The 14,500-nt window shown below is 41.9% G+C and overlaps 2 protein-coding genes across 2 annotated transcripts; one reads left to right on the forward strand and one right to left on the reverse strand.

The window, feature by feature from the left end:
• The first annotated feature begins 2,360 nt into the window (after nucleotides 1-2,360).
• LOC113294090 lies at nucleotides 2,361-2,807 on the forward strand. Its single transcript, XM_026542512.1, has one exon. The coding sequence runs from the start codon at nucleotides 2,361-2,363 to the stop codon at nucleotides 2,805-2,807; it is 447 nt and encodes a 148-aa protein (XP_026398297.1).
• A 4,505-nt stretch (nucleotides 2,808-7,312) lies between these two features.
• On the reverse strand, nucleotides 7,313-8,057 carry LOC113294091. Its single transcript, XM_026542513.1, has 2 exons — nucleotides 7,607-8,057; nucleotides 7,313-7,536 (listed from the first exon to the last, which is right to left on the reverse strand). The coding sequence occupies exons 1-2, from the start codon at nucleotides 8,055-8,057 to the stop codon at nucleotides 7,313-7,315; spliced, it is 675 nt and encodes a 224-aa protein (XP_026398298.1).
• Between the last annotated feature and the right edge of the window lie 6,443 nt (nucleotides 8,058-14,500).

Below are 14,500 nucleotides of genomic sequence, written 5' to 3' on the forward strand. Positions count from 1 at the left end.
CAGATTGGATCCATCTTGTCATCCAACGGTCGCCTCATCATTGTGCATCAAAATCCGAAGCTCCTGTCAAACACTATAGTACCTATCTCCATCTGAAGCCGTCAGTTTTGTTGTATCTCATCATCCAACGGTCGCTTCTATCGCGTCGTTGGATCATTCCATCACCTTTTCATCCTACACTTTAGCTTCGCTGAGCATCAACCTTTGATACATCCGCCTCACACCCTAGCATCAGAAACCTATACCCTCAACCAAACACACCCTTCTTCTCCATCGGGTTCTTCTTCTCATCTTCCCCAAAAACTCCACAGTTCTGCAACTCCATCACCTCCACCAGCTACACCTTCTTCTCGAACCACACCACCACCACAACTACCCGAAAACACCACGACATCTCTCCCTAGCCTAGACTTCTTTCCAAATTCACATCTCTGAACCCTAGGTGTGGGTTTGACAAGAAAGCTCGAGCTATGGTTTCACCAACAGCGAGGAGAAGAAAAAATTGAGGGCAGGAAAAGCTTCAGAAGAGCAGAGGGGACATACCCAAAGCATGGGTCGAGCTCAATTCAGGAAATTGGTGAGAGAATTTGATTTTCCCCAAAAAAATTAGGGTTTCGAATTAGGGTTTTGTATTTTTGAAAAACTATAAAAGGGAAGCTGTAGAGAATGCAAAAACTGTTCTTGGGTCATCCGAGAAACCCCCTAATTGGGTTAATTTAATTCTCAATGTCAATTTGATTTCACTGTTAATTTTTAGGGTTCTTCATTTGCAATTTTCATTCACTGTTTAGTTGTTTAAATGCAATGTTATTTCACATGATCATGTTTAGTTCCATTGTAATGTTAATTAAGTTCTAAGTTCACTGCTAGGGTTAGATGAAACCATTAATTCATTGTTAAGTTCAGTTCAAGTTTTGATATAGTCTTGTTGTGCTAAGAATGCTAGGATTGAAATTATCCTTCAGGATTGCTTACTCATCTAAGTGATTGATCTGCGGTTAGTTTGTTTTGTGAGAGGACAGCTAATACTAGGATTAGATAATTATCTTAGTGATACTAAACCATCCTCCTGAAACAACCCTTTGATGAGCAGCAGGCTTGAACCTTCACTGCCATCTAGATAGTCAGCAAGCCTAGAAGCTCACTGATATCTACACCAGTGACAAGAACATAATGGAACTAGGATGACTTAACTTAAGTTAGTGGTGGATTCAATCCCTAATTCTTTATTTCTTTGTTCGAGTGCTTCACTGCCATTACTTCCTTGGTTCTTTATTTCTCACTGCCTTAGGCTCATTGCCTTTGATTCTTTTCCACTGTCAATCTTTGCATCTTTGGCTCACTGCCACTGTCACTTACTGTCACTGCTTAGCTTAGGAAACTTCAACTACACACACAAGTCTCTGTGGATCGACCCGTATTTGCACATTAGCTTCAATCGACACCGTGCACTTGCGGTTATCATTTGTAGTATTTTTAGAAGCCTACCAATGTACAACAAAACCGTCAACGCGGGAACGGACAAACTCTTCTCGTTATCGGTCGCCTACAAAGAAACGATCAGGCAATATACGAATAGATGGCACAAAATCTGTTAAGCAATAGGGAATGTGGATCCGGTGGTCAATATCAATTGCTACAAGTGGGCATTGGATAGGATGAGACCACTATTTGTTGAGATTCATGGAAGTGTCCACACAACCGAAGGAGACCTTCGAGTAATTATTGAAAAGCACGCCAGATTGGAGGAAATCCAGCGGGAAAATCCTAGGTCCCAGACGCAAAGATCTCATCGGACTAATTCGATAGAACAAGCCAGCGGATCCAAAAGGGGCAACTCGGACGAACGTTCCAACAAAGATAAGAGAGGGCGAAGGGATGATCGTCGGCGTGATGATCAGAAATTCGAAGATCACGTTTATACGAAGTTGAATACCAACTACACTGGCATTTTAAGGGAGATTAAGGATCGAGAAAACCTAAAATGGCCTTGATCCAAAGGAAAGTAGCCTCCCAGGTCTGAGAAATCAAGGGATTACTGTGAGTACCATTTCTTCAACGGGAAGCAGACCGAAAAGTGCAAGAACCTCAAAATAATGATCCAAAAGATGATTGACGCCGTCGATCTCAAGCAGTATGTCCAGAAGGCGGAAACTGATAATAGGACAAAAGGAAGCAAGCAAGTCCAATTACCTGAGGGTAACCGGACACTCAATACTATTTCATGCTCCGAACCTAACGGTTCATAACTGACTTCCCAGATAGGAAAGAGATTGAGAAAGCAATTTGAGGACTATTGCGAGTTGTACAAGATCGATGGAGTCAAAGTTGAGGAGCACGAACAGTGGATGAACGCACCAATGACATTTGATGCTGAAGATGTAGAGGAAGACATGGGGGACCACAACGATCCTTTGGTTCTCACGTTACCAGTAGCGGGGTGCAACATCAAGAAGATTCTGATTGACGGAGGGAGTTCAGTCAACGTTCTGTTTTATGATACGTTCAAACGAATGGAACTGAATGATGAGCAATTGATGTCTTCTTACTATATCATTTATGGATTCAACGGTGCACCAAAGAAGCCTCTAGGATACATTGTGTTAGAAGTAAAGGCAGGACCAATGAAAGTCGATACCCGATTCAGTGTGGTAAACGCTCCTTCTCCCTACAATTCCATTATCGGCCGAAGATGGGTGCACAAACTCAAAGGTGTAGCAGCAACATATCACCAATACCTTATATTCCCAACACCGGAAGGGGTAATGGAAATTAAGGGCGATCAGGTCACCGTACGAGAGTGCTAAGCTCTATATAATCAGCTCAACAATGAGCAGGACGAGTAGCATAAAACCCGAAGATGCAAGAAAAAAGCTGCATCCAAAGACAAGGTGATCGATCTATATCTTGAATAAATCTCAGGAAAAGTCTACCGAAGGGTATCACCGTTCTAACTACCGAAGATGGTGTCTCAGGGCAAAGGGGTCCGAAGAGCATATCAAATAACAATAGAACGTTCCTCTTTCAGGGGAACCCAAGGACACATTTATATCAGTTGAATCCACCAAAGAAATAAACATAGGATAGAGGGAGGATCTAAAGACGATGAAGATAGGAAATTTAATGGATGAGGATCGAGAAAGAGCACTTACAGAGCTACTCAAGGAATATACGAACATCTTCGCATAGAAGCTAAGTGATATGCCCGGGATCGATCGCAAGATCATACAACACGAACTTCGGATAAAGCCAGGAACAACTCCTTTCAGGCAAAAGCTACGCAAGGTAGCAACAGAATACCACCAAGCAGTCGAGAAAGAACTAACCAAGCTAATGGAAGCATGATTCATCAAAGAAGTCAGATATTCAACCTGGATATCAAACATGGTCATCGTACCAAAAAAGAATGGAGGAGTAAGGATATGTATTGATTTCACCAACCTCAACAAAGCGTGCCCGAAGGATAGCAACCCGCTCCCAAGCATCGACCAATTAGTAAAAGCAATGGAAGGGAACGATGAGCTATCATTCATGGATGGTTATTCCAGATATAATCAGATAGCTCTGGCAGAAAAAGATCAACAACATACGGCATTCTTCACTCCTCACGGACTCTATTATTACACTCGCATGCCCTTCGGACCGAGGAATGCAGAGGCAACATACTAGAGGATGGTTGATGCAATCTTCAAGCCATGGATCGGAAAAACCTTAGAGGTCTATGTTGATGATATGCTTGTCAAGAGTAAATTGCGCAAGTTGCACCAACAATATTTGAGAGATATCTTCGGATCTATGAGGAAATACAACATGAAAGTGAATCCAGAAAAGTATACCTTCAACGTCACATCAGGAAAGTTCCTCGGATATTTAGTAACGAAGAGGGGTACCGAAGTTGATCCCTCTAAAAGTCAGGCCATCGTGGAAATGTCATCCCCGAGGAACTTGAAAGAAGTCAAAAATCTCAACGGATCCCTGGCCGCACTAGGGAGATTCATCGCTAGGTTATCCGACAAATGCAAGCATTTCTTCAACATCCTCAAGAAAGGGAGTAAGTTCGCATAGACTGCTGAATGTGAGGAAGCTTTCCAGAAGATCAAAGAATATTTGGCAACGATCCCGATCCTCCATAAACCTGATCCTGATGAAGTGTTAGCTCTGTATATAGCCGCCACCGAATATGCAATGAGCAATGTGTTAGTACGAACTAACACGAAGGTAGAACAACCGATATACTACGTTAGTAAAACTCTTAACACAGCAAAAAGAAACTACACGAATATTGAGCAACTTATACTGGCATTAGTATGGTCAACACAGAAGTTACGAACCTACTTCCTAACTCACTATGTTTGTTTTCCAAGCAAAGCACCGCTGGAGTATGTTCTCAAAAATGTAGGAAAAGTGAGAAGAATAGGAAAATGGAACACACAATTGGAGAAATTCAACATTATTCACGAGGTCCAAATTGCCAAGAAGTCACAAGTATTGGCAGATTTCTTAGAGGATTTACCTTTGGATAATGATGAAGAGGTAAAAGACATACCAGGAACGGAAGAAGACAGAAAAGACCCTGTAGATGTACTCGAACCCGCAAGACAAAGAATATGGGAGGTCTTCGTCGACGGATCAAGAAACAGAGATGGTGCAGGAATAGGTATCGTGATCACCACCCCAACTGGAGACAGGATCGTACACGCGCTAAGACTGGAATTCAAAGGGTACACAAACAACATTGTGGAGTGCGAAGCCGTAGTACATGCCCTTCGTTTGATAATAGAAATGGGAATAACTGATGTACGCCTAACAAGTGATTCACAACTAGTCATTCGTCTGATAGAACTGGAAATAATGTTTATGATGAGAGCCTCTCAACATACATGGCTTTGGTCCAAACCCTAGCATCACAAGTTCCCGGCATCAAGTTCCGACATCTATGTAGGAAATACCTCAGGCATGTTGATGCCTTAGCATACATATCGTCCATTCTAAAGGATGAAAACGTTAAGGCCATTAAGATAACGAGAGTATACGAGCCTTCGATCACTCCACAACAAACCTTCGCTACAAATCGTGAAGACGGTGTAAGGGAGGACATTGCTGACGATGATGCAGGGGAAGACATCGCCGATGACTTTATCAGAGACGATATCTCATCAAGAGCAAACGAGGACGAAAACTTCGGCATCAAGGAGGACTGGAGAACCGAAGTTCATCTTTTTCTTGAGGAAGGTACCATACCTACAGACTTGAAGCAAGCTCGAAAAATATAATCAAAGGCAGGAAGGTACGATCTTCGTGATGGAATTCTATACAATAAATCTTTCCTCGGACCCCTACTACGCTGCTTATCTAGAGAAGAAGGTCATCGTATCTTGAAGGACATTCACTATGGAGACGCAAGAAACCACAGCGGAATGAGATCATTGGCATACAAAGCTAAAATGAAAGGATATTACTGGTCGCAGATGATACAAAACGCTGCTAGGATGTCTAAAAGATGCGAAGAGTGTCAACGGTTCGCCAAAACAATTCATGCACCAGCAAAAAAGTTGAACTTTGTAGATAGTCCTTGGCCATTTGCAAAATGGGGCATTGACATCGTCGGACCCCTGGTCGAAGGGTCAGGGAAAACATGATTCCTAATCGTGGCCACGGACTACTTCAGCAAGTGGGTGGAAGCCAAAGCCCTAGCCAGAATTAGATATGTAGACGTGTTTACCTTCATCTTCCGAAACATCATTTGCAGGTTCGCCCCCCCTCCCCCCTCCCTCAAAAATTGTCTCCGACAACGGAAAGCAACTACAAGGAAAGAACATATACATGCTATTTGACACCTTCAAGATCAGGAAAAACAAGTCGACTCCTATCTATCCCCAGAAAAATGGGCAAGATGAAGCCACGAATAAGACTCTCGCTCTTATCCTCAATAAGTCATTGGACGAACATAAGGGAAGATGGTGCGAACAACTACGTAATGCATTATGGTCATATCGAACCACACGAAGGTCTGCTACCGGAGAATCTCCGTTCCTCCTCACTTATGGATCCGAAGCAGTCATTCCAAAAGAAATCATCATGCCAACCACAAAGACCGAAGCATGGGAAAAGAATCTCACAACGGACATGATGCTGGAAAGGATCGATGATCTAGAAGAGAAAAGGGAGACAGGGTTACAGAAGATGGAGAACAATCAGCGAAGGTTAGAGAGGGAATACAATAAGAAGGTTAAGCTTAGAAATTTTGTAGAAGGACAGTATGTGCTAAGAACTATACCGCAATATCAACAAGAAAATAAATGAGGTAAATTAGTACCAACGTGGGGAGGACCATTTGTGATACATGACATCGAAGGAAACGGATCTTACTACCTGCGTAACCTAAAAGGATAAATCCTCACACACCTATGGAATGCAAAATACCTCAAGCCGTACTATCCATGAAGCAACGTAGTTCTGCATCTGCGTGAAGAGCACCAGAAGAAGAAGACAGCGTACCCGTTCGATATGTTTGTATCTCTGGCAGAGGAATAGCAGACCTCACCATATTAATCAAATAGGAATTTTTTGTCTTAACTTTGATGATTGACAAATGACGAAGGACTTATAAACGATCCTTCATATACCTTAACATTGGGGAAAATACGTGAGTGCAATCTCTTCGGACTCCCCTATCAGTGTCTATGAGTGTATGACTACGGGGAAGGATTCCAGTAGAAAGAGATACCTAACCAAACTCAAAGTAGGGGTTCGGCGGAATGGATGCATGTATATAACTCAATAAAGCATCACATTACCGAGAACGCTGTTTCGAGACCCACCGTCTGGTAATCCTCTGGCCCAGGAATGGCCGACGGGGTGACAGGTCCAAGGAAAATAACGAAGGTACATTCCTTAGTTATTTCCCAAACACTCCCTCCTTTTCATTGTTATGTTTTTAACATGTGAAAAACTAAAACGTGAAAAGTTGCATTGCAGAAAAACAGTTGTACATACTAATATGACCAATGATCCATTCCAAGAAAGTTGATTACAAGTTTGGGAAGATGAGCAAAAAATATACAAAATATGACCCGAAACCAAGTAATCAACAAAGATCAATATTCTACTTCAACACAGATATCTACTTCTCCCCCGAAGGCTCGACGTGGTCGGCAGGATGATCCTTTTGAGAGGAAGGAACGCTACCCCCAGAAGATGGGTCAAAAGTGCACTTAAAGGGCCCATGGGAAGGACGACGCCTGTACTTCTTTACGAGGCCATGCTCTTTCAAAAGACTCTTCTCTACCCCGGCCAGAGTCTTATTAACTTCCTATGCAAGCTGACGATGAGCCTTATGGGCAATAACATCGGCTTTGAGCAAGGATTGTGACAGCAAGGTCTTCAGCCGATTAATCTCCTTGGTCGATGCCTTCACCGCTTCGTCCCGGGACCCTGCCAGCGCTTCAAAATACTTGGTTTCTCCCTGCTGCTTTACTAAGTCAGATTGAGTCTCTTCAAGCTTCGCATTTGCAAGGCCAAATTGTCCCTCGAGCTCTGTAACAAAAAGAAAAATAAATAATAGAAGGCTGAAAAAACGGGCATCCACGACTAAACGAAGCTATGCCTTCGACATTAGCCGAAGCTATCTCATATTCATTTACTACAGCGTACCAGGCTTCATCGAGAAAATCGTATTCACCAGAAAGTTTCTTATAATCAAGACGAAGATTCTCGAGAGCATATTGACACTTATCTAACTCTACCGACTTCATAGAATCTAAGTGTTGGAGGCGGTTGACTTCGTTAGTCATCCCTTCGATCCCCTTAGTAAGCCTATACATATTAACCTCTAGGTCCTTCTCGGGTTCCATTAAACGAGCAACATCGGCCCGAGAAGCACTTGAAGCATTACTAAGGGCATGTGCCTCTGCTCTAGCATCGTCCCTTTCCTGAACGAGCCGTTGTATATAATCCCGAACTTCAGGATCATGGGATGAACGATCTTGACACAGCTCTTCTTCCAAGCTTGTTACTTTGGTTTCCAGATGGGAGATATCCTCACGCGCCTCACGCATATTCTCACGAGTCTATAATAAAGCACCATTGAACTGACGACGATCAGCGTTTATAGTATTCTGCATATCAACCATATGCTCCCGTCTCTCTCGATACCGAGATGCCAATTCGTTATGCTCATCGTCTCGGGAATTCCACTTATCAGCTTCGTCCTTAATCTTCGATACCAATTCTCTGATCCTAGAAGCCTGACGAACCCTTTCACCCCGAAGTCATATTAATTCTCTGGCATCACCCACTGAAGAAAGGGCCGGGTAAGTCAGACAACACACTATGAAGACGAAAGGGCAAGTGAAGGAGGGGAGACAAACCTTTAGAGGACAAAATCTCAGCACAGGCTTTCTCCAATTCACCACGAAGAGAGGCTAACTCCAGACGAAGCTGTTCTTCGGAAGCACCAACCTGCTCTTTTCCCTTCAACTGATTCTTCAGTTCTAATATTTCTCCATCCTTATCTCCAAGAGATTCTTGAGCGGTAAACAGTTCATCATCCCTTTGACGAAGCTTTGCCTCTAGCTTCAATGCCTTAGCTCTGAAGAATTGGTACAAGGTGTGGTTGCAATGCTCGCTAGTCGCCAACTATAACAACAAGAGATAAACAAGTCATTGAAGAAAGAATATATAATTAATCAATCATGAAAAATACAACACATTACCTCAAGGATGCGTTGCTGAGGATAGCCATATTGGAACCCATCATCCACGGCCATCATGTCAGAAACGGATGAAGGAAGATTAACCAAGAGATTTGAAGTAAAAGGGCTCAAATCCATTTCCCAGATCTCGGAGACCTTTTCACGAGACGATAGCTGCATCCTTTGGCGAGTGAAAGCATCAGAGTCTCTCTCCCTAGGGACCACAGGGGCAGGATTGGGCACGTTCATTAACCCCATCTTGTTCAGCCAATCAAAGGTCTCGTCGTCAACTTCACGCATCACACAGTTGACGAAGCCGTCGGAAGACATACCAGCATTGGTCTCTTTGACAGCATTGGGCCCTTCACCGGCCTCAACCTCTTTATTAGCATCGACCTTGTTACCAATACCGGTCCCCCCGATAGAATTAGATTTTCTCCCTTAGGCTCCCTTAGCGGCATGCAATTTGGAATCTTCACCCTCAGAACTTTCTTCCCCGTCCATCACTTTATCTTCCTCGACAACAACCTCTCAGTCGTCATTAGGAGATAACAAAGAAAAATCCGATGCTATCCCCATAGCATCACCAAAGTCAATTTGACCACCAGCGGAATATATCTTACCAAAAGAAAACTCATGGTTCGGGTCCGAAGGTTGTATCGGCTCGGGAATAGTAGATTGAAGATTAGCGTCCTGATTTCTCTGCTCAGGGTAAGGAGTAGGATTGGTATCGACCATAAGGTCATCCCCTTGACCTTCGGAACCAACCTTCCACCCATTACCATCGTCTGCAGCATCATCAACATCCCCATGATTATGGGGAGAAGTATCAGTACGCTCTTCTTCGTCGGTATCGTCATCTTCTTCTTCATCATTTTCTAGGCTGGTAACCTCAGGAACCTCGGTTTCTCCAATCTCCACGGTGGAAGACTGAACATGACCAATTTTTTCTTCCCCGAAGCCTGAAAATACGTATACGATCAATCTATGATCCAAGGGGCAAAAAAATACATACACAACGTATTATGATATTGGATCATACCTTGACAGTAGTGGTATACTTACCAGGATTAGAACTTTCTTCATCATCAGCATCAACGGGTTCAACAGTATAATCAAACTTCATTCCCGCGAAATTCAAGGACCAAGGACAAAAATCACCATAGCGAGCGGGGTCACCCTCAAGAACAATACTTTCCGCAGTAGGTCTCCATCGCTGATCACCAAGAATCCATCCATGAGCCCAAGGGCCGATAATCCCGATAGGCATAGCATGCCATTCATAGTCATGATCTCGACGAAGACGCTCCGAGAGAGGAAAAGGCTCCGTCTTACCAATTTTCTCAAAACTTGGAACGAAGCATAGCGTCGTATCACTCACCTCACTTAAAAGGCGAATTTCACCTTTAGGGCCAGCCATCGTACGAAGGACGACGCTCCACCGCTTTCGATTCCTACTATTAACATAGTCACCAAAGGAAGCATTAAAGTTCAAAGGGGTATACCATATTTTCTCCTCAGGGTTAGAAGTATAACAAGTCATCGTTGGTTTACACTTGCTCCGAAGATATCACTCACGAAGGGTCCGCAGATAGTTCCCACTCAATTGAACCACCGAACGACAATGGGTATGACGAGTAGAGCCTTCACGATGCGCCAACACATCGTAGTAGAAAGAGTATCCATGATTGTACAATTGAAGCATCAAACCCTCCTCAAAGGCCCCCACAGTCGTCAGTAGATATTGGGAATCATATATATATAATTCTTTATCATGTCATATGTGAGATCATCGCCTTGGTTATAGAAACGAACCTCAAAATGATGAAGATCATTCTTTGTTTTAAATTCTTCGAGATCGATGTTCTTAAAGGAAAAAACCTTCTTATTCTTCTTCTTTGTCATCGGAGCAGCCCGTTCTGTAGGAACAACCCCAGAAGATGCAGCTTTGCCCGATGTTGACTTCTTGGCGGACTTACATCCGAAGCCTTTCTCTTCGTTGGTGGATTCCTAGACAAATCTACATTCTTCGGTAAAGGATTTTTTGATGAAGGCTCTTTCGACGGAGCAAATTTTGGCGGATTCTTGAGGTTTTGAAGGGTCATCGGTCCAGAAGGAGCAAGGGAACATAAGGGTTGGACATTTGAAGGATCTGAACGCTGAGGTGGAGGATTAACAATGGCACAATCAACTGCATACCATGAACCCTTTGGATGATCCCCTTTCTTCTGTGCAAAGGCTTTGGTATCGTACGATGAAACCCTGTTAGAACGAACATATGGTTGATATGTTCTGGGAAGCCCACCCTTCGGCGGAGATATATCAGGACTTCTATTGGGAGGAGATAAGGACTTGTCGGAGGAGATTTGTAACGAACACGTCTTCGTTCACTAACTGACATTATCACCTAAGAAAGATAACGAAGGTTAAACAACAGGTCTAACCATGGTTGAAAAACAGATCCAAGATCACCAGTTTACATCAAGAACACCATCACATCATAAAAAATACAAAAAATCAGAGACGAACGAATCAGATGACCCCAAATTTTGTGATAAGGAACAGGGACAAGTATATATACTTTAATGTAAATTGTTCTTCATCACAAAACCCAGAGTCATCAAACACGAGAGAAGCAGAAGTAAGAAGAATCGCAAACACAACAGCAACAACCCAGAAAAATACCAGCATAAATCATTAGCATTAACAATTAACAATATCAAAAGTTAAAAGACATACCTATAATAATGACGAAACTCGAGAGGGAATTGACGCTTAGAACTGACTACAGAAGACTGCAACAACAGAGAATACCCAGTACAAGGTAGGTGTACTAGTATTAAGTATAAAGAACTAGAAGACAAAGGGAAAATCAGACCATAAACTTTTTCTCAGAAGATAGAGATAGACTGGGAAGAAGAATGAAAAAGATAGGGAATAATAATAAAAGTTAATATGTCCTAACCTTCTATCATATTTATAACCGTAATAAATGGAGGAGAAAACCGTCCCAAGAATTGAGAAGAAATAAATGCCGGGAGTGGGAAATGTGCCCTAAAGACTAGGGGAAGTTATTGTGAGAAGTGGAGAAGACTGTGAAGACAGTTTTCTTCAAACTCTGACCAACTTCAAACTTGAAGAAAAGGGGAAAATTGTATACACATAATCTTCACCTACCACGTGTCGAGGTTATCACACGTGGAATACATACAATTCTTAGACATTGAGATATGATGCCACGGTTCAACACCCAAGAGGCATGCATCATCCCCATCTACTCGTCATCAGTCTGATCCAAAGATAAAAGATCGAGGAGCAACAAAGGAATAAACTGATGTGAAGTACCATAGAAGACCCAAGATCCTAATTTACCTTATCCCTAGAAAGATCCAAGATCAAGGGCAAGGATGAGTTCCACTGACAGAGATGTGACAGGGGCAGTAGACAGCTGTCTGACGCGTGCAGAATACCCAACCACCTTCATTTAATGCTTCGAACATAGGATACGTGTCAATTATCCTATGGAGGAGAGGAAGGCAACCCATCGATTACAACATGTTACCAATGGAGCCATTAGGATGAAATGAAGATACCATCGGGATGTGATGAATATACCATCGGGGTCAGCACATTAATCAAGACGATAAGAATACAGCTGTCCCAGAAAAGGGCCCCATACAAGGAGTCTATAAATACCCAACTCCACTAAGAGAGCAAGGGGGGCCAATTTTAGGAAAGAGAGATATAGTTCAAGAGAGAGAAATTGTAAGAGTAAGTATGAAATTTATTCATAACCCTTCTAGCTTCGTTCTCTACTAGAGTCATTCGACTATCCTTTGTAACCTCATATGATATATAGTAAAAACCAATCCCGTGGACGTAGGCCTTAGTGCAGAACCACGTAAATCATCGTCTCATTTACATTACACACTTATAATCTTCTAGTTTATTCACTAAGCAACATTTAGTCCATCATGGGTATTGCTATAGTGTTAGACGAGGACGAGCCCGAAGGCTCGGAGTCTACTATGGTTCTATTATATGATGTTTTATATGTATTTCAACCATTCCATTGATTTTACTTGTAATGCGAATATTGTTTGTGGATACGTTGATACCATCGTTATTTCCGTGTTCACATAGCCGAAACCCTTTCACTTGTATCTTGTCGTTTCCTTCGTATTATGCTGCTTTAATTTTAGGATTTTCCTTTGTAGATTTCATCTTGATTTCTCTAGATCCTCTTAAGGATCTGAACAATATTTGAGATAATATTTACAACTCCGTTGATGTTAATACCGTCGATGATGTTAATACCATTCTAAAACAGAAAATAGAGGAGATGTTAGTGTAGGTTGTAATTGAAATCTTAAAGAGATCTAATGAGAACATAAACATCTAGTTAAATGTTCCAAAATAAATCTTACTGAGACTTATCCAAATTGAATATTAAATTGAATCATGTCTTCAATCTGGATCTTTTCATTAACCTGTAATTTGTGGAAAGAAGGTGACAATTTAACTCACCCTGCGCGCCCTAGTTATTTATAATATCTATTGTACTGGTAGCCTATATGCGATCAACATTCAAAATCTCTTTGTGATATCTCAAAGGCCAAACTAAATATAATCAACGGCCAATTCACGACTCCAAAAGCATTTCCTTCTTGGTCAACTGATTACCTTTCTCAAATTATTCACCATTAACATCTTGAAGCATTGACTCTTCTTCATTAAGAGGTGCAAATTATAAATTCAGAGCGTAACTTATTCAAACATGTCCTTGTGGAAATTCTTCTAACATCAGTCTCAGATCTTTATCTCTCTCACATCTTGTATGCTCAAAACACGAGAAAACATACATGTCTCCATCTTTTCATCACCATTATGGAACTAAAAATTTCTGATGTCACATAAATAATGGCTCACAATCATTTTACAGGGGTGCGACTAGGGATTCTATCTGCCAAATCTTTTAAGTTTTAATTAATGATACATCCAACTGCCAAATTTTACACATTTCTTTGTTTCTTTTTCCTATATTTTACAGGGGTGCGACTTAATTTCTTCCTCTATCTTTCATTAAATAATTTGTACACCCAATTACGACAAAGAAATGTGTAAAATATAGGAAAAAGAAAGAAATTTTGAGGCTTAAAAAGACGCTGCATAAAATTCGAAATGTCAACTTTTTCTTCTACCACCCATTTCTCCATTCCATCAGTTGATTCTTATGACAAAACAACTTGTAAGCACATCGATTTGGCTAAAGCCGAAGACATGTGAATGGGGGCTTCTGTTGAAGATCAACGGAAGCCACCATTGACGATGACACAACAAGCCGAAGTCAACAGACACGATGACGTGGAACAGGCGGTCTGCCCTCAGAGGATGGTTAGTGACTGCTTAAATAATCCCAATTGTAATAGTACATGTGTACGGCTAATGACAGAAGATTTACTAGAAAAGGTATTAGGGTACACGTGTACGGTATTTCCATATCATGCTTTGCCTATAAAAGCAGAGTATTCCTCCAGAGAGAGGTAGAGATTTTCATAGAATTGTACTATGTATTCGGATTAGTCTCCTCATAACCTTATAATAATAATAGGGTGCTTATATTTGGCGACTTCACTGGGGGCTAATCCTCGTTACCACTACAATACTCATGGAGTCATCGGTTGCAGAAAATCTCAACACCACAAGGTCGGACCTCCATGCTAAGAACTTGGAAGGATTAACACCAGCTTCAAGACCCAATGAAATGCAGAATCAACAAGAAAATCTCGAGTTCGGAATGCCACTGA

Source organism: Papaver somniferum, chromosome 7, assembly GCF_003573695.1.
Source record: "Papaver somniferum cultivar HN1 chromosome 7, ASM357369v1, whole genome shotgun sequence".
Classification (NCBI taxonomy): Eukaryota; Viridiplantae; Streptophyta; class Magnoliopsida; order Ranunculales; family Papaveraceae; genus Papaver; species Papaver somniferum.